Source organism: Lissotriton vulgaris, chromosome 1_1 (genome assembly GCF_964263255.1).
Source record: "Lissotriton vulgaris chromosome 1_1, aLisVul1.2, whole genome shotgun sequence".
In the NCBI taxonomy this organism is placed as follows: Eukaryota; Metazoa; Chordata; class Amphibia; order Caudata; family Salamandridae; genus Lissotriton; species Lissotriton vulgaris.
In genome coordinates, this window is record NC_141685.1 from 535,906,055 (window position 1) to 535,926,391 (window position 20,337).

Genomic DNA, 20,337 nt, shown 5'->3' on the forward strand with positions numbered 1-20,337 from the left:
TCGCCGAAACGCGTTGGATCTAGTTTTGTATTGGGCAATGATAATCAGTTGTTGACTCATATATTAATATATGTATGATAAATCACTATAATTAGATATGTCTATGCTTAAAAATTTGCATGAATTGTAAAAAAAGTATACTGATTGTTATTTATATATATTTAAAAAAAGTGACAAAAAAGACACATATTTGTGAGAAGAAAAAATAATAATTAAAAAGAAGTTTTATAAAAATACACATCATGCCATCTCAATCTATTTGATAACAATGTGTGACAGATTTTTTCTAAAAAATACACACATAACCCGGTGTATAGGCCAGCTTTCATAAAAAAACGTCACCCCCTCCCTCCCAGGTTTATTCATCTCTCTTAACAAATTGGGGCACCAAGTCTCTAGACTGTACAAACTAATGCGGCCACAATCGTCCACCCTAAATGCACCTCTCCAACGTTACTGGGACTCATTCTCCTCCACACCTAACTCAGACACAATCTGGGCCAGCACTTGGGAGTCCACCACTCGCCACAAAATTTGCCCTACCCAGTCACAGACCAAGTTCTGGCTCCTTCATAAGGCCTTCTGGACGCCTAGGAGGTTGTTTTTACATAAAATCAAGCCCGACGACACGTGTTGGAATTGTACGGGTGAGGGAGGTGACCTGGAACACCTAATCTTCAAATGCCCCTGTGTTACCTCCTATTGGGACAGAATCTTTGGTTTCATAAATAAAGTCCTCCATATCACCCTACCAAGAGAATTTTCAACGCTTGTTCTAGGTTTTGCCAAAGCCGTCACACTCAATGATGATGACAAAGCCCTACTGGACCTGTTGCTGACGGCTGAGGTCAAAATCATACTTAATAACTGGAAAAGCACGAACAAAGCTTCTTTTCCCCACTGGTTGAATTGGGTCTCCCACTTAAGAGGTGCGGACAACATATCCTTAACTTCTACCCCATGGAGACCGCCACTCAGGAAACTTTGGTCATCACTAGACGATCACTTTGACTCATTCAAACCTCCTTGAAATTTGGTCACATGCTACTCGGAGCGTTTCATATCATAGCTGTTATGTACATCTTTCCTATGTATATAGGGTTGGTTCACGCAAATGTATAACTCATGATGCCTCTGCTCTTGTGTGGTGGTGCCAATTTTTCCTCAGGTCATGTTTACAAGTTGTCGTATAACTTTGGACGCGACTCTCCTCTATCTGCCTGCTGTTCAATATATGTGGACCCTTATTTGTTTTTTCTGGACTTGCTTGTTTTACTGGAATCAATTTGCTTTGCTAGTACCAAATTTTATACTTCATTTTCTTATGATTTTCTTACAGTACTGTACTTAATTTTATTGGAACCGGTCTTTCTTGTAATGATGTATCTCTTTGCAGCTCCTAATAAAAATCTTTGAACATATAAAAAAAAAAAAAAAGATCTGGGTTTAATCCATCACTGTTCTTTAGCCCACTCTGCCACCCCAGTTCAGACATGGCTATATGCAAATCAGTCTGACCCTGTGCCTCATGGGAACAGTGCAGCCCGAACTGCCAAGCCATGTCTTCCATGGACCGGAAACAAGCTTCCGAGGACCGGTTTCTGGCATTCCAGCCGTCTTCAGCCCGGCTTGCTTGAATCCAGTGGCAAAGTGAGCAAGGGACTCACGTCCGAGTATACCCTGCCACACTTATGGCGGCCAAAAGCGGTACAAAAGGGGGTGGTGATGGACGGAGCATCTGAATCAATCAAACACTCACACCCAGTCAAAAGATCTGGGTTTAATCCATCACCGTTCTTTAGCCCACTCTGCCACCCCAGTTCAGACATGGCTATATGCAAATCAGTCTGACCCTGTGCCTCATGGGAACAGTGCAGCCCGAACTGCCAAGCCATGTCTTCCCTGGACTGGAAACAAGCTTCCGAGGACCGGTTTCTGGCATTCCAGCCGTCTTAAGCCCGGCTTGCTTGAATCCAGTGGCAAAGTGAGCAAGGGACTCACGTCTGAGTATACCCTGCCACACTTATGGCGGCCAAAAGCGGTACAAAAGGGGGTGGTGATGGACGGAGCATCTGAATCAAACACTCACACCCAGTCAAAAGATCTGGGTTTAATCCATCTCCGTTCTTTAGCCCACTCTGCCGCCCCAGTTCAGACATGGCTATATGCAAATCAGTCTGACCCTGTGCCTCATGGGAACAGTACAGACCGAACTGCCAAGCCATGTCTTCCCTGGACCGGAAACAAGCTTCCGAGGACTGGTTTCTGGCATTCCAACCTGACAGCAGACTTGTGCTCCATTTCTCTGCCCGCACTTATGGAGCATGCAAAAAGCATCTGCTCCCTCTGAGTGGGAGCAGTGCCAGCTCCCGCACCATGCAAGATGATGACTGGTGCCCAGGCCCACCTCCAGCGTCCCCCAATGTGGTGCTAGGTGGGTGCCCTTGTTGCTTTTGTTGGGGTCTTTTTTATTGTATTTGACTCCAGGGGATGGAGTTCCAGGGCCTATGGGGCTCCACGCCTCCCTCCCCTAAGATTTCAGCCCGGGGGATCCTGTCCCCGGGGCCAATAGAGGCTTGTGGGGGGTGGGGGGGGGGTTTGTTGCATGCCCTTCCCTTTTAAATAAGGTATGGCCCCAGGGCATGGGGTCCCCGGGCCTATAAAGGCTCGGGGATGGGGGCTGCGTGCCCCCTTTTTATAATAACATGCAGCCCGGGATCCCTGGTGCCTAATAAGGCCAGGCCCTGCGGCTGACCTTGCAGAATGAACTTGGCTCTCTGCAGATGGCTTGAAATGGGGCATGGTCATTAGCGAGGCCCTTCAGCAACCCCCCGCTGGGGTTCTCGCCATGCACTGCTAATTACCCCACATATTACATCACTCATGACACCTTCTATGACATCATTGATACTATCACTGCAAAATTTGCAATTAAATTGTTGATGGGAAAACTGTGCATGGTGGGGTGTGAGTTGTAGTTCCCTTAGAGCACAAGTTATAATTACTTGAGATAACTGTGACTGGTACATTTCAGTGTTTTTTATTTTGTTTAAAATGTTACGTTTTTACTAAACATTTAACCTACTTTAACCTTTGTTTTCCCATTGAATATCTATTTAGATATTTTTTGAAAAAATGTATATATATATATTCACTGATAAAAAAACAGATTTTAGGGACGTTATAGTTGGAAATTAACATTTAAAAATCCTTTGTTTTTCACTGAAAAAAACATAGGTTTCAGGGACAGTCTAGTTAGTTGGACATTTCACTTGTATAAAACCAGAGAAATTCTGCTGTTCTAGTTAGTAGAGCTAACTATAACTTGTGCCCCCGCAATGCACTGCTGATGACGTCAAATATTACAGCAACTAAAACTATAAATGCCTGGAATCTCATTAAAGAAGGAGAGTACCTTTTTTGTTGTTCTGCCCTACTGATATCTTTATAAATGTTATTCTATTTCTGGCCCTTTGACAGTCTAAATGACTTGTAATGCCCTCTGCGACTCCCTGGCTTTATTCTTCCACAACAAAATCGCAGACATCCACAACAGCTTCGACAACCAACCCGGAGACCAACCCACCCAACCATATGCTGGACATTCTCCCCCCTTGAACACCCTCAACGAATGGAACCCAATCTCCACTGAGGACACCATCCGCCTGATGAACTCCATCCACTCAGGATCCCCCACAGACCCATGTTCTCACCACATCTTCAACAAAGCTGACTCCGTCATAGCACCGCACCTCCGAGACGTCATCAACTGCTCCTTCAACTCCGCCACCTTCCCGGAGAGCTGGAAACACGCTGAACTCACCGCCCTTCTGAAAAAACCCACAGCGGACCCCAACGAACTCAAAAATTACCGCCCCATATAGCTCCTTCCTTTCCCGGCCAAAGTCATCGAGAAAGCTGTCAACAACCAACTCGCCGCTTTCCTCGAAGCCAACAAATCCCTCGACTCCTCACAATCTGGCTTCCGAGCAAAACACAGCACGGAGACCGCCCTCATCGCAGCAACAGACGACATTCGAACTCTACTAGACAATGGAGACACATTCGCCCTCATCCTCCTCGATCTCTCTGCAGCCTTCGACACAGTCTGCCACAGCACCCTTTTACAACGCCTCAAAAACATCGGAATACAAGGAAAAGCACTTGAATGGATCACCTCGTTCCTCACCGGAAGAACGCAGAGAGTCCGCCTTCCACCATTCAAGTCCGAGGCCACTGAAGTCATCTGTGGTGTACCACAAGGATCATCACTCAGTCCCACCCTCTTCAACGTATACATGAGCCCCCTTGCGGCCATCGCTCGCCAACACAATCTCAACATCATCTCTTACGCGGACGACACTCAACTGATCCTTTCTCTCACCAATGACCCCAGCACCGCCAAAACTAACCTACATGAAGGGATGAAAGAAGTTGCCGAATGGATGAAACACAGCCGTCTGAAACTGAACTCAGATAAAACAGAAGTCCTCATCTTAGGTACATCCCCCTCTGCATGGGATGACTCTTGGTGGCCGGAAGCCCTTGGAAAAGCACCCATCCCGACAGACCACGCTCGGAACCTAGGCGTCATCCTGGATTCTTCACTCTCAATGAGCGCCATATCCTCATCCTGCTTCAACATTCTTCGCATGCTCAAAAAAACATTTCGCTGGATCCCCACCGAAACCAGAAAAACAGTCACCCATGCTCTGGTCACGAACCGACTGGATTACGGAAACACCCTCTACGCAGGTACTACCGCTAAAATCCAGAAGAAACTCCAACGAATCCAAAACGCCTCAGCCAGGATCATACTAGACATCCCGCAAAACGAACACATCTCTGGCCACCTGAAAGACCTCCACTGGCTGCCCGTCGATAAGAGGATCACTTTCCGACTGCTGACCCACGCACACAAATCACTCTACGACATCGGACCAGAATGCCTCAACTCTCGACTGTCCTTCTACACCCCCTCCCGCCAACTTCGCTCTTCCAGCCAAGCCCTCGCCACTGTACCCCGCATCAACAAGACCACTATGGGAGGAAGATCCTTCTCATACCTTGCAGCTAAAACATGGAACTCACTCCCCACTCACCTCCGCCTTACCCAGAACCACCTAGCATTCAGAAAGCAACTTAAAACGTGGATATTTGACAAGTAATCCTCCTCCCTTCCCTAAGCGCCTTGAAACCCTCTGGGTATGTAGTGCGCTATATAAATTCTCTGACTTGACTTGACTTGACATATTTAAAGTTTGGCGGACAGGGTACTTCATCACAAACTTGATGGAGTACCATTGTCTGTCAAACCCTCAGTCGGCTCGCTCATTTATCAGTTGCAGGGACCGTTTGTTTTCTAGCAGCAGTGGTCCTGCTGGCTCGGTTTACAGAAAGGAGTTGAGACCATCTGATAAAGGGCAAACAGGTTAGTATTAGATTCCTTACCTTAGAATATCCCCAGGCGTCAGATTGGATCCGGAAATTTTTGCGTAGCAGTACCCATGCGCGTCGGTAGGTGTCGTCAGCGGCTCCGCGTCAGTCGTGGACGCCGTAATGACGTCGTCGGAGTACTTAGACGCCGCCTCCGCGCGCTGACGTCAGTTCTTCTTTTTTCCGCACTAGCAAGCGCAGATCCGGAAAAAGTTGTAGCCTAGTCAATTTTTTACTAACTTTTATTGATCCTTTTTGATCTACTTTCGAAGTCTCTCGACTCAGACGGTGCCGGTAGGGATGCCTGGGTTCAAGCCCTGCGCCGACTGTAACCGAATGATGTCGGTTACCGACCCCCATCGCCGATGCCTGCACTGTCTAGGCCCGGACCACCACGACAAGTCCTGCTCCGACTGCCGGGCCCTGACGTCTAAAGCTAGACTGGAGCGGTCCCGTAAGCGACTCGAGCATCGGCAGTCCGCCCCGCGCCGCTCGAGGTCCCGGTCCGGAAGGAGGTCAAGGGACCGGTCGCAGGCCGGAGTCCCCACAGTTCCGGGAGTCGTCATCGGTCTTCGGGCTCGAAGTCCTCAGGTAAAAGGCACAAGAAGTCGAAGAGGCGACATCGCTCTTCTGACTCCCCCCTACGCTCGCGCGATGTGGCCGGGGGTCCGGGCGACACCGCGGCCTGCTCCATACCTGCCGGTCCCTGGGCAGAACGCGACGCCGGGGGAGATTGATGACTTCCTCATGGCTTCCCCGTCGGGTTCCGCAGCGCCTTCGGGCCAAGCAGCCCCGACTGGGTCCCCATGCGGGCCGGGTGCTTCGGCCCCGGCACCGCCGGGTGCTTCGGCTCCGACGCCGCCGGCGACTTAGGTCCCGACGCCGCAGGGGCCCACTGGATCCGGATCCGGGTCGTCGCCGGTCGACCTCACCGGCGCTTGCCCCCAGGGTGTCGCCCCTTGCGCCGTCCCTGCCCTCGTTTTGGGTCCGGCGTCAGGCCGGTGCCGCCGGCGCCATATTTGACGCTGCTTGGAGATTTTTACTTCTACGAACGGCTCCATCCTTTGAGCCTGAGCACCAGGTGATGGGTGACGAGGGGGATTGGCAGGGGTCTGAGGACCCTCTGGCACGTGATTGTCAGTCTTCTGCAGACTGGACAGGAGAGCTTGGGGAGGCCAGTGGTCTGGACACTTCGCCCGACACTGGTTTTGTCTCCCATCCTAGCCTGGCTGCGGAGGAGGGGGCTGCCTATAGTGTGGTGCTGATGAGGGCGGCCAAGGCCTTGGGCCTTGAGCTCCCCGTCGCGGCCGTGAGGAATAACCTCCTCACTGAGGTTCTTAAACCGCAGGCAAGCTCAGCCGAGCCTCTGCTGCCGTTTAATGAGGCCTTATCAGACGTTCTTCTGGGCACTTGGTTCAAGCCCGCCATAGGTCAGCCTGTGGATAGGAACATGGCCAGGCGCCACCGCCTGACTCCGGGCGACCCTTGCTTTCTGTCTACCCACCCCACTCCCGAGAGCCTGGTCACCCAGTCCTCTAATTCCCAGACCGCATTCCCATCGGCTCCCCCCAACCGGGAATCCAAGAGATACGAGCAATACGGGAAGAAAGTATTCTCCTCCCTAAGTTTAGGATTGCGGTCAGTCAACACCGCATGCCTCTTGGGCCGCTACACCCACTCTCTGTGGGATACGGTCGCGGACGTGCTGCCAGAATGCCTGGTGGAGTTCCGGGCTGAACTCGGCCAAGCCCTTGTGGAGGGTCGAGATGCGGCGTGTTATTCCATCTGGTGTGGGCTGGACACTACTGACTCACTAGGCAGAGCGATGGCAACGACGGTGGCGATTGAGGACCGCCAACTTTTCGGCTGATGTCCAAAACACACTTATGGACATGCCGTTCGATGGCCGTCGCCTCTTTGGCGACAAGGCAGACCATGTGCTTGAGCGCTTTAAGGACTCCAGGGCTACGGCCAAGTGCCTCGGCCTCTCGGCCCTGCGCCAGCAAACGGCTGCATTTCTTCCCTTTTGTGGCCAAGGAAGGGGCGCCCCCACATGTCCTGCGAGCCACGGGCCGCAGACTACCATCCAGTGCGGTGGCGGACGTGGAAACCGCCGTGGCAGCAGTCGGGGACAACGGCGAGGCCAGTCCACACCTGCCCCTGCAGCATCCGCCTCAAAACCCTCCTAGTCCGAGCTTTCAGGCCCGTGTGACAGCAGTGGGGGGCAGGGTTCGCCAACACCCCCTCCACTGGCGCACTGTCACATCGGACAGGTGGGTGCTGCAAATGGTCCTAAGGGGCTGCTCCCTCCGCACCGCATGTCGGGGGATCACTTGAAACTTCTACAAGAGGAAGTTACGGCCCTCTTGGCCAAGGGGGCCATCGGACGCGTTCCTGGGCCAGAAGTATGGTGTGGTTGTTACTCCCAGTACTTTCTGGTACCCAAGAAGGGCAAAGGGGGCCTACGCCCTATCTTGGACCTACGGAATGTCAATGGCTTCCTCCGGAAGGAGAAGTTCAAGATGCTGACATTGGCTCAGGTCTTAGCTCCCCTAGACCCTGGAGACTGGATGGGAGCGTTGGACTTGCAGGACGCTTATTTTCACATCCCCGTCCTGCCGGCCCACCGGTGTTACCTGCGGTTCACGGTAGGCCACGAGCACTTTCAGTTTACCGTGCTCCCCTTCGGCCTTACCAGCGCCCCACGGGTGTTCACGAAAGTGATGGCGGTGGCCGAAGTCACAACTGTGTCCCTCTCAGAAGCCACTCTTCATCGGAGCGGTTCTAGACTCGGCGCAGTTTCGGGTTTATCCTCCCGAACAGCGGGTTCGGGATATTCAGGCTCTGATTCCGATCTTTCAGCTGTTATCCCGAGTCTGTCAGGTTGACGCTGCGGCTTCTGGAGCTGATGGCCTCCTGCATCCTTCTGGTGCATCACGCCAGGTGGTGGATGCGGGCTCTGCAGTGGGACCTGAAGTTTCAGTGGGCCCAGCATCAGGGCAACTTGTCAGACCATGTCTTGATCTCGGAGGGCACTGCAAGACAGTTGCAGTGGTGGCTCACGGACCACAATTGGGTCAGCGGCAGATCCCTCTCCCTACCCCAACCGGAGCACGTAGTTGTGACGGACGCGTCCCTCCATGGCTCGGGGAGCCACATGGGTGAGGCGGAGATCAGAGAACCTTCTGGAGCTGCGGGCGATACGGCTTGCCCTGAAGGCATTCCTCCCCTCTGTCCGGGGGAGTGTAGTGCAAGTGTTCACGGACAACACCACCGCCATGTGGTACTGCAACAAACAAGGCAGGGTGGGGGCGTGGACCCTTTGCCAGGAGGCTCTGTGCCTCTGGCAGTGGCTGGAACATCAGGGCGTGACCCTGGTGGTTCAACACCTGGCAGGTTCCCTGAATGCCAGGGCGGACAAACTCAGCCGTCGATGCATGATGGATCACGATTGGCGTCTAAACTCTGATGTGGCGCAAGGCCTCTTTCAGCAGTGGGGAGAGCCTTGGTTAGATCTATTCGCCACAGAAGAGAACGCGCAATGTCATCAGTTCTGCGTGTTGGAATTTCCAAGGCGGCACTCGCTCGGAGACGCTTTTCGTCGCGAGTGGAGTTGCGGTCTATTGTACGCCTTTCCGCCTATACCACTTCTGCCCAGAGTGCTGAAGAAGATCAAGCGCGACCGGGCCCAAGTCATCCTTGTGGCTCCAGACTGGGCACGAAGATACTGGTACCCCGAGCTACTCAGCATGTCAGTCGATCCTCCGATTTTCTGCCTCTTCAGGAGGACCTTCTGTTGCAGCAGCAGGGGACGGTCCTCCACCCGAACCTGTCCAGTCTCCACCTCCATGCTTGGAGCGGCGTCAATTGAGGCCATTTGACTTGCCTCCTTAAGTTTGTACTGTGATTCTGGCAGCCAGGCGTCCCTCCAAGAAGTTGGAATACGCCTGCAGGTGGAACAGATTTGTGGCATGGTGCACAGCAAAGGCTGTGGATCCACTTTCTGCCCCCCTTTCTGAGGTTCTCCTCTTCATTTTTTCTCTTGCCCAGCAGGGCTCTGCTCTGGGCACTATCGAGGGCTACCTTTCTTCCCTTTCCGCCTTCTTAAGGCTACCTGATCAGCCTTCTTTGTTCAAGTCCCCGATTGTTAATAGATTCTTGAATGGCATCACTCATATGTTCCCCCCTGTTCCTTTCATGATGCCCCAGTGGGACTTGAATCTGGTTTTGACTTACCTGATGTGTGCTCCCTTTGAGCCACTTCATAGCTGTCCTCTTCGCCTTCTTACTTTGAAGACTACTTTCCTGGTTGCCGAGTGAGCTCCAGGCTCTTTCTTCCAAGCCTCCTTTCCTATCTGTCCATCTGGACAAGGTTGTGTTGCGGACAAGACCCTCTTTCCTGCCCAAGGTAGTCACAGCCTTCCACATCGGTCAGTCCATCACCTTGCCCACCTTCTTTCCGCCTCCGCATCACTCTAAAGAGGAAGAGCGGCTCCACCGTCTGGACCCAAAACGTGCGCTCTTACTATTTGGATCGCACACGCCAGTTCCGGGTGGATGACCAACTCTTTGTTGGTTACATGGGCGCTAAGAAGGGACGGGCGGTGCACAAACGGACCATCTCTCGATGGGTCGTGTTGTGTATCAAGGCATGCTACTCTTTGGCTAAAAAGGAGCCTCCTGTTGGGCTGATGGCCCATTCCACTCGGGCCACGCTGGCTACTACTGCCCTGGGCCGGGGAGTCCCCTTGCAGGACATTTGTTAGGCAGCTACGTGGGCCTCGCTGTACACGTTTGCAAGACACTACTGCCTGGACAGCAAAGTCCGGAGGGATGGCTTCTTTGGCCGTTCCGTCCTCCAGGACTTTCTGGTGTGATCATTGGTTCGCAGACCCACCACCGGGGTTGGTATTGCTGGCGTATCTGTTCTAAGGTAAGGAATCTAATACTAACCTGTTTCTTTCAGATGCACAAGTTACTTACCTTGGGTAACGATATATCTGTACGAAATAGTAGTTAGTATTAGATTCCTTACCCGCACCACCCCCCCCTCCCCGGTCTGCGAACCGATATCTAGGGTTAAGGTCATCCCCTTTCAGCGCCCTAGTTTCATGGCACCAGTGTTGGTTTTTATCATGGCTCTGCGTTTCTGACGTGGAAAAGCGGTGTATAAGAACTGACGTCAGCGTGCGGAGGCGGCGTCTAAGTACTCCGATGATGTCATCATGGCACCCACAACACAGACGACGGACTCGGAGCCGCGGACGATGCCTACTGACGCGCATGGGTACTGCTACGCAAACATTTCTGAATCCAGTCTGACGCCTGGGGATATTCTAAGGTAAGGAATCTAATACTAACTACTGTTTCTTACAGATATATCGTTACCGAAGGTAAGTAACTTGTGCTTTAGGTCGAGGACAGTAGGCTGCGCTTGCGCAATCTCGGTCACAGATTTTATGTTTTTTAAAGTGGGGCTTGATCCGCCCCTCTTATCCACTGGCTGGCTTCCTAAACGGAGGCCAGCCATTGGAGGAGAGGGGCGTCACTCTGTTCAAGCCCCTTCTTTTTCAGATTCGGGGCGTGTTTTTTCGCTTTTTTCTTGTTTTCTTTCTCTCCTCTTCCCATTGGCTGGAAATTTACCTTCCAGCCAATGGGAAGAGGAGAGAAAGAAAACCACGTCCCCGAATCTGAAAATGTCGGCGCTTTTCTGAAGACATTTCTGCCCGACCGCGAAGAAGTAGAGAAGCTGCTGAGTCACATCGGCACTGATTGTATGCGTCTGCCAGTGTCTGGTGAGTTTATTTTTTTCTATATTTTCTTCAACTGGTTCAAATTCCAGTGTGTTTTCTCTCTGTGAAAACTATGTTCTGCGGGTTAACGAACCAGGGCTGGCCGATGGTGTCACGCATGGCGTGGAGGTATTACTGGGGAGGAAAGCTGCTAGCAAAAACCTGCACAGTTCACTGCTGTCATGTGCAGACACACGGAAGTGCACACTATAGGCCGTAAAATTGGTTCATTTAAATACATTATAGCGCAGACATCTATGACCCAGAGTAATTAACAGGCAGCTAATGAATGTTGGAAAAAGGCTAGTGAAGTGAACCCACCTTTTTTGAAGTCACCTCGTGGCAGCAGCCAAGAATAATCCCAAATTGGAGCTGAATTGGTAAATCTGCCCAGAGAAGGGTGCCGGTGGGCTGCTTAAAACCAGAACACTGGAGTGGCCTCGCACTGCAGACCCCGCGTTCTCTAAATTGGTTCCTGCTGTGGTGTGAGCCACGGTTCTGGCAGAAGCCCTCGCGCTTTAGTAGGTGTTTTTCGCAGTGGGGTTGCCTGCTTTGCGCTACAGGTTTTCTCCAGGGGCCTGTGTGAAGTTCTCCGGAGGTGGTGTTCTGTGTTGCGGTTTTCCGGGAGTGCCTCATCTCTGTGTTTTACGTTTCCTTGCTTTCTATACCTCCTGCTCCCTACAGGTACCTGTTCCAGGCAGTGCAGGGTTCCCCCCACGTCCAGCAAGACCTCCGGACGGATGCTTTCCACTTGCCTGCTCCTCGTGCGGCAGTTTTCCCCCAGACGTGCCTGCTCGCTCTGTGCTCCTCTGTGGGTGGAGTGTTTGTGCAGCTGGCTGCTTCAATGTGCCTGCTCCCCACGCGGCAGAGTCTCACTGTGCCTGCTCCTTGTGCTGCAGCGTTTTCCAGACATGCCTCTCCTCGTGAGGCAGGTTCCCCCAGACGTGCCTCCTCGCTCTGTGCTGCCTCTGTGGAGTGATGCTTTGTGCTGCTGGCTCCTTCGGTGTGCCTGCTCCTCGGGCAGCACGGTCACCAGATGTAAGTCCTCCTCGTGCGGCAGGGTCCCCAGAAGTGCCTGCTACTCGTGCGGCAGGCTCCCCACACGTGCCTGTTTGCTCTGTGCTACCCACTCTGTGGAGTGCGTGTTGTGCTGCTGATGCCTCGACGTGCCTGCTCCTCGTGTGGCAGGGTCCCTCAACGTGCCTGCTCCTTGTGTGGCAGGGTCCCCGTGCCTGCTCCTCGTGTGGCAGGGTCCCCAGGCGTGCCTGCTTCTCTGTGGAGAGGTGCGTTGTTCTCCTGGCTCCTTCAGCGTGCCTGCACCTCGTATGGCAGGGTCCCTCGACGTGCCTGCTCCTCGGGTGGCAGGGGTCCCCAGGCGTGCCTGCTTGTCTGTGGAGGTGCGCTGTTCTCCTGGCTCCTTCAGTGCCTGGCCCTCGTGTCACAGGATTCCGTTCGGTGCCTTCCGTCGGTGTGCCTGCTGCATGAAAGCACGGTTTAAGCCGATAGGGGGCGCTAAACCTCCCGCGGTGGGTGGGGGAGGTGACTTGTACCCATTGTGTAGACTCTTGCAGGTACCGCCCATCCCGCACCTGGAGCAGCCGCAGTCCTGTGAACCCGCCACAGCTGTCACAGCATGCCCTTGGTCTTCCACTGTCGAGCCCTCGCAGATCTTCATTATCATCTTGGCCCCACTCCCTCACTCTGCCCATCTCCTTGTGGTTTGTTTCGTTTTACCATTAATACTTGGTTTGACCTATGCGGGGATGCCGGTTAGTTTGGATAGAAGCATTCGCCCCCTTGCTCATGTCTTGCAGTGCATTTAATGTGTCTAACCTAAGCTTCGGTAGTTTGTATCATACCCCCTTTTAATGCCTGCTGTGATAGTGATTTCTTAACCCCTAATGCGGCTATTTTCACAGATTAATAAATGCACTTGCGGTGGTGGCAGTAGGTCCAGTGTCTCTACGGGGTTTTATAACGTGCCTATAATCTTGATTATCACAGGGTATAGTTGCAAGAAGCGTCTGTAATTTCTTACATTCATTTTGGTGGGGGGGGGGGGGGGTGGGGGGGGGAGGTGTGTATCAAAAAGCAGTTGTCTCCCACAATTTGAAATGAATACATAACTTCATGCTGAGCTGTCCTGCCATTGTGAGATTTTTGAATCGGGTGGGTGGTTTAGGGATGTGTGGCTCTCTGTGTGTGTGTGGCGCTCTGTGTGTGTGTGGCGCTCTGTGTGTGTGTGGCGCTCTGTGTGTGTGTGGCGCTGTGTGTGTGTGTGGCGCTCTGTGTGTGTGGCGCTCTGTGTGTGTGTCTGTGTGTGTGTGTTTGTGTGTGTGTGTGTGTGTGTGTGTGTGTGTGTGTGGCGCTCTGTGTGTCTGTGTGAGGCTCTGTGTGTGTGTCTGTTTGTCTCTGTGTGTGTGTGGGGCTCTGTGTCCGCTAATACTCTCTACTACTCTCTAATGCTCACCTATTGCCATTGTTAATGACAATACCATTTATTTATGTTTTCAAAAAAATGAAAAATGAAAAAAATGCCATTTGCAATGCCAATAGCTATAAATTTAACAAAGCTGAGACCATTGCATTGTAAATGCTTGTTTTCTTTCTGTCACAGGCAGGTAAATTATGGCTGTCATAAACAGAAAAAAAAATTACCCCTCTGCCCTCTAAGATGACTATCAGTTTAGCGGGTCATTTTGTTTTTTTTGTTTTTCAGGAAACTAACTCCCACTTTGGGAGTTTATTTTCTGAAAACTAAATATTTTTGTGTGCAGCCTTCAAAAACATGATTGCCACGCACAAAACTTTCTGTGAAAGCATATCACGATTTTGAGTTTGCATGGTCCGGCATATGTATCAAGAGCCCCTCCCTTTCCTAGGATGAGATTTCTGGAATGCCAGTGACTCGTTCAGAAGGCGGTCTCAGTATTGACCCAGTACTGTGGAGTAGCATAGCTGAGGGTTGAATTGCTACTTCTCTCTCTTCTTGATTTTGGATCTCTTTTTCTTATGAGGGCTTTCCAAGGACAGATGTTTAACTTGGTTAGCAGTTGATGACTTTCACTGCCACTTTTCGGATATTGTTTGCGCTCTATTAAATGTATAAATGCAGTACATTACAGTATGGAAGCTTGAACCACTGTTGATCATGCTGTACCTGTTAAGCACGTTCTTGAAATTTGATGTTTTTCTTCAGTCAAAAGCAAAACTGTTAGCTTTGCCACTGCTTGTTTAATAGTGTTAAATAGATGCTATTCTGTAATGCATTAAATATCAAAGTTTTCCATAATATTGCAGGGAAATTACTTTCTACTACAAAAACCTGTTGTCAGAACGTATGCGCTTGTTATCTTTTTCGCAGGGCTTCTAGAAGGCTCTTCCGAGACTCTTTCTAGACTATATTGCCTCTAAAGGTTTTGATATAGTGCTTTCCCTATTTACTATTGCAGAAATCAATGACAAAGTAGTGTATTCCTTTATTAAAGGGCTTCCGCTGTTTGTCATACTTTAACAAGTGATTGTATTACTTTTTGTCAAGAGTTCCTTTCTAAGACCGATTCACGGTGAAATTCACTTATCAGCTACAAGAAATTTTAAAAAGAGGTCCATTGTCATAGCTTTACTGGTAAACCATGCGAGACACCCAGTTCTAAGAAATAAAACATGAGTATCTGTACACAGAGTGCCTTCAGTCCATCAGCTCATTCTCCTAGTTTTCACCTAACGGGAAACCTGTAGGAAATGAGGGACCTCGGCCTTCTAAATGTTTTAAGATGACAATGGCTAAACGATGATAACTTTTACATGGCCTCTCTTATCCCTTTCTGTTCCATCTCCATCCTCACCCGCCGTGCGGGAAACTATCTATCAATAGAAACCAATGACCATGCTCCATACCAGTCATAGGAGGAGTCATAATACCTTATCACGTGTAAGACTTCTTCGAAGAAAAAGAAGTTGTACATGTCCAAGCCCAACACTATATGGCAGGAGTATGCAGAACATGTGACTCTACAGCACTACATGCCACAAACAGATGCTTACAGCGTAATTATCATTTTCTTTTGTTGCACTTGTGCACAGTTTCTACTTTTTATTAATTTTTGTGGACTTAAAAAAAATATTGAGTCAGGTAGTTCTAACTTGTGCCATTGTAAGCTTTTTATAAGGTTAATAGGCTACTGATTTTCAATCAGCGTGTGGGATCCACGCCATTGAACTAGAGCGTGGATCAGTGGTCATTAAAGTTAAAATAGATGACTTCAGAGTAGCAGTGAATGAGGAACTTTGGCATGTAGTGTTTTCAAGGAGTGAAATTATAAGTTGCTTTTGAATTTAGCAACACAGGCAATCACCTTTTGTTTAATTACCAGTGATTTCATGCGCTATTACAAAGAACTGAAACTGATCATCTTCTCATTCCATTGTCTAAGCATGTTTGGGAATGTTGCAACAGAACATGTTTTATTTCAACAAGCTGTATTTGAAGGGGGACATAATGTCCATGACCAGATACCATTGACCGATCAATGTCTTGATGTTTTTTCACATAAAGTAGAGGAGTTGGCCTAACTGCTAGGGCGGTCGACCTCCAACCTGGGGAACTGGATTCGAGTCTCAGCAATGATGCTGAACATCCTGTGATTCTGAGCAAATCATTTACTCTCCCCGTGCCTAACAAAAATGAAGAATGAGTCCCCATGTAATGCAACTGGTGCTATGTAAAGTGCTCTGAAACCTGATTCGGGTCAAGTTCGCGCTATATAAAACTGTGCAAAAAAAATAAAGTAAATAGTTTAACTTTCGTTCCCATATGTCCCAGTATACTGCAAGTGAAATACTTAAAATAAGATAAACATATAGGGGCCGATTCACAGAACTAATCTGAGAAAAATCCTAAACTTACTACTTTTGGTATTCACAGAAGGCATTTAGTAGTAGTAAAGGTAGGATTTTGTCTTAAATTAGGATGTTGTCCTAAATTAGAATTTTGTCTTAAGACCAAAACTTAAGACAAACTTCAGTTTAAGTTCAGCCAAAATCCTAATTTAAGACAAAATCCTAATTTAAGACAAAATCCTAACTTTACTACTACTAAATGTCTTCTCTGAATACCAAAAGTTGTAAGTTTAGGATTTTGTCTCAAGATTTGTTCTGTGAATCGACCCCATTGTTCTTTTAAGTGAAGTCTGCAAGTAAAATAATTATTCGACTTCTGTCATAACCTTATTAAAAAGGAAGGACATTCTGTTACATTAAATTAATGTTTAGGAAGAAGCAGGTCAGAGGGGTTCTTGGCATTGGACGGATGTTCTATTATTGGAGTGCATTTCCTGTCCCAGGACACACAGAAATTATGGGACTGTTTTTCTTCTATGTTTGTATGTGACAGGAGGACACATCGAAGCACCAGTTCACTTGTCTTACAATCCTCGAAGATACTCAAGCAGTGAGAGCAGTTGCATTTCATCCAAGTGGTTCCTTGTATGCTGTTGGTTCAAATTCTAAAACTCTAAGAGTGTGTGCTTACCCAGATGTGATTGATCCAAGGTAAGAATAATTGGCCTATAAACCGTTCATATTATCGGCACTATGTGCATTAATTATTTGTATTTTTATAGAGTATTATGATCACTTTAGCTGTTTTCATAGCCAGTCAATTACTGCAAAATGATTACTGCAAATACCAAATGCATACAACTGCTTAACCTCCTTCAATGCATAATTAACAATGCTTTGTTTCATTCCTTAGCAGTAAAGTCTCGGAGTGTAAAATCCCAAATTAAACAATAATAAATATGCACCTCGGTGCCCCGCAGGTAGCATAAAAATGTCTTTGGATGTTCTATAGCATGGCACTTGGATTTTCATCCTGCTTTTTAAGCCAATCCTGTAGTAAACACTTCCTCTATTGCACTACATTGATGATGTTGCAATTACACCACTGCAGATTTTGCTACATTACTATTATTTATTTAAGTTCATTTTATCTAAACATTATACATACATAATAAATGTATATATGGATACAAAAACAAATTGTCAATATATGGCTTGACTATGTCAGAATGGCAGTTGAGATATTGTTTTTATTAAACTTTTAAAACGATTTTAAAACAATTATTTATATTTTGTCATAGAGAATTGCCTTTTCTTAAAATGTCTTGATTATATTCTAGTAGTAAATGGGCTTAAACAAAGGGAATTGATTAGTTATTGGTTTATTTACCCTGCTCCTTGTGTCCTTGTGTTTTTTTGAGGGGTTACTATTTTAGTTAAAGTTAAAATCTGTAACAAAAAAAGGGTTTAATAAAAGCTGTCTCAACAGACATGATGAAAACCTAGTCAAGCCATATATTGACAATTTGTTTTTCTATGCGTACGTACATTCATTAGATATACTTTTTTTTTTTTTTTTTTTTTTTTTGGTGTAAGACATTTATTATGACAAAAGGGACAAACGGTTACACTGCGTCACGCCAACAACCCGGAGGCAGGCCGCTATGAGGTGTGCACATCATCTAAGTCAGGAAAACAGTCGACAGTAATACAACTTTTGTGGAGCTCCGAGCCCTCAGCAGGGTGTCCAACATTGCAATGTATCATACGTGAGCAACACAACCGTAGCACAGTTAGTGATCTTACATTTTTGCAGTGCAGTAGATAGATGACCATAACAGGAGCCGTGGAAGCTGTCTCGGGGCAATCCGCAGGCCCCAACTCTAGAAACAGCAAGTGGGAAGCACACATCTAGTAGCACCGTTTTCACCCAACCGTCCCCAACAAAATAGAAAAGAAAAGAAAGGAAACGTAAACAACGTAACAATGGTGCAAACATAGCAAGTCAACCACGCAGTTCCCCTCGCTTTGGCGGGGCCGCGTGTGTCCGTCGGCCGGTAGCGATCCGTGGCAGTAGTGGAGGGGAGGCAGGCAGCAAGCATACATGGCGGAGGTAGAGAGGGGGGGGGGGGGGTGACGCGGGGGGGGGAAGGGAGATATCTTAGCAGGGCAAGGGGTCGGGACGAGTGGTCTAAGGGAAGGCAAAAAGGGGAACAGGACGCGCTGCTAGTACAAAGTGAAGGAGGGACAGCAGGGCAAGCGTGGTACATAGCCAGGGCGTGACAGTGCCAGAAGGGAACATCAGTGCCAAGTCAGTTCAGATACGCACAGCAACCACTCAGCCCATATCATCCGAAACACCCACATCAGGCGATCCTCCAGATACTTCCGATCCCGCCCGCTCTCTTGTCCACTGCAGAAAGGGCTCCCAAATGTCATTCGGCCTAGAGGCAGTGGGCATGGTCTCCCAGTAGTGAGTGAGTTGCGCGTGCCCATAGGTGACATCCCCGACCCACCCAGTGAACAATGGCAACGCCCTCCTGCCCCAGTGTAGTGCAACCTGTCGTTTAGCATAGAGGAGGAGGAGTGCATGTAATTTTCTGTCACAAGGTTCAGTGTCCTTGACGTAGCCCAGCAGGCCCAGGAGCGGCGACGGCATGTCGTTTCTACTTAAGATTTGGTTGATAGCTGCAAAGACATCTGTCCAGAAGTCTGTTAGTTTGGGGCAGCTCCACGCCACATGTATGAAGGACGCTTCTGCCCTCCCGCACTTCCAACAGGACGCATCCGTACGGATGCCCATGCGATGAAGTAGCATCGGTGTCCGGTAGTACCGGTGTAAAAATTTAAAGTGAATGAGCCGCAGCCGGTAGTTCGGGGACAGTGCAGTCAGTTGTTCACAGCAGTACTTCCATATGTCATCTGTGAGGGGGACGTCCAGGTCCGCAGCCCAAGCATCTTTGGCGGTAGCCACAGTGATTGGGGCCTGCTCCTGCATGCAGTTGTAGAGCCTCGATACCATTTTTTTGGGAGAGGGTTTCGACAGTAGGTTCTGTAGGGCATCCAGTGCCTGCGGCTCCTCCGGGAAGTGGGGTCCCAACTGTTTGCATGATTCCCTAAGGGAGTGGTACAGCAGCGTGTCCGCAAAAGATTCTGGGTGGTCCCCAACAACCGTGTGCAACTCGACAAAGGTGCCTTCAGGGTACAAGTCGGCGAATGTGTGCAGTCTTTGCCCCCGGAGCGTAAGAACATCGCCTCTGGCAGCTAAGCAGGGCAGCAGTGGGTTCCCCCGCAGTGGGATCGCAGGTGCATACAGGGAGGAGAGGCCAGCTCTCCTCTGCAGTTCTCGCCAGGTCCAGCGTACCATTTCTACAGTGTCGATCTCCGCTGAAGGGCGCGTAACCTTCCCATATAGGGCCACGCGCAGGGGCAACGGGGCCAGCGCAGCCATTTCCACCGCTACGTGCGGTTGGTAGGGAGTGGGGAAGGCCCAAAAATGCAGAAACTGCGCCTGTGCACACAGAGAGTATAGCTTCAAGTCGGGAGCTCCGAGGCCCCCCTGCCTAAGTGGGAGTGTGAGCAGGTCCCAGGAGATCCTCGCCTGGCCTCCAGCCCAAACCAGTTTCAACATCAACGAGCGCACCCGCGCATGGAAGTGTGATGTCATGGGCAGCGGGATGTTCACAAACAGATACAGGAATTTGGGAAGAATCACCATTTTTGCCAACGCTATTCGTGCAACTAGGGACAAAGGTAACCTGTTCCAAACCTCAATCTTCCCTTCCATCCAATCTACTGCCTTTCCAAAGTTCAGAGACCATAGTTCTTGCACATCCCGGCTAATCCAAATCCCCAGGTACTTAACAGCCTCAGCTTCCCAACGTATAGGGTAGTCTGCAGATGGCTGGCTCGTCTCATCGGTCAGTGGGAAAGCTACGGACTTTGACCAATTGATGGATATTCCCGCCAGGCCCTCAAACCTCACAAACTCTCGGAGCAGCGGGTTCATGTTGTCTTTGGGGTTGACAATATACAAGGTCACATCGTCAGCATATAACGAGATCAAGAGGCTCCGAGAGCTAAACCCGATGCCCCTCGCAGTGTGGTGTTGTCGTATCCGAGCCGCAAGTGGCTCCATCGCGATGGCGAAGAGGAGGGGGGATAGTGGGCACCCTTGCCTGGTTCCTCTAGTGATATTAAAGGATCCGGACACCAGGCCATTTACACTTACTCTGGCTCTGGGTCCAGTATACAGCAATTTGATCAG

At 49.6% G+C, this 20,337-nt stretch overlaps 1 protein-coding gene across 1 annotated transcript in view; it reads left to right on the plus strand.

The window, feature by feature from the left end:
* Positions 1-20,337, plus strand: part of WDR47 (WD repeat domain 47) — a 373,430-nt gene that overhangs the window by 285,159 nt on the left and 67,934 nt on the right. The window contains exon 10 of the mRNA XM_086953906.1: positions 16,624-16,781. Within this exon, the coding sequence (XP_086810032.1) occupies positions 16,624-16,781 (158 nt within the window). The remainder of the gene's footprint in view (positions 1-16,623; positions 16,782-20,337) is intronic.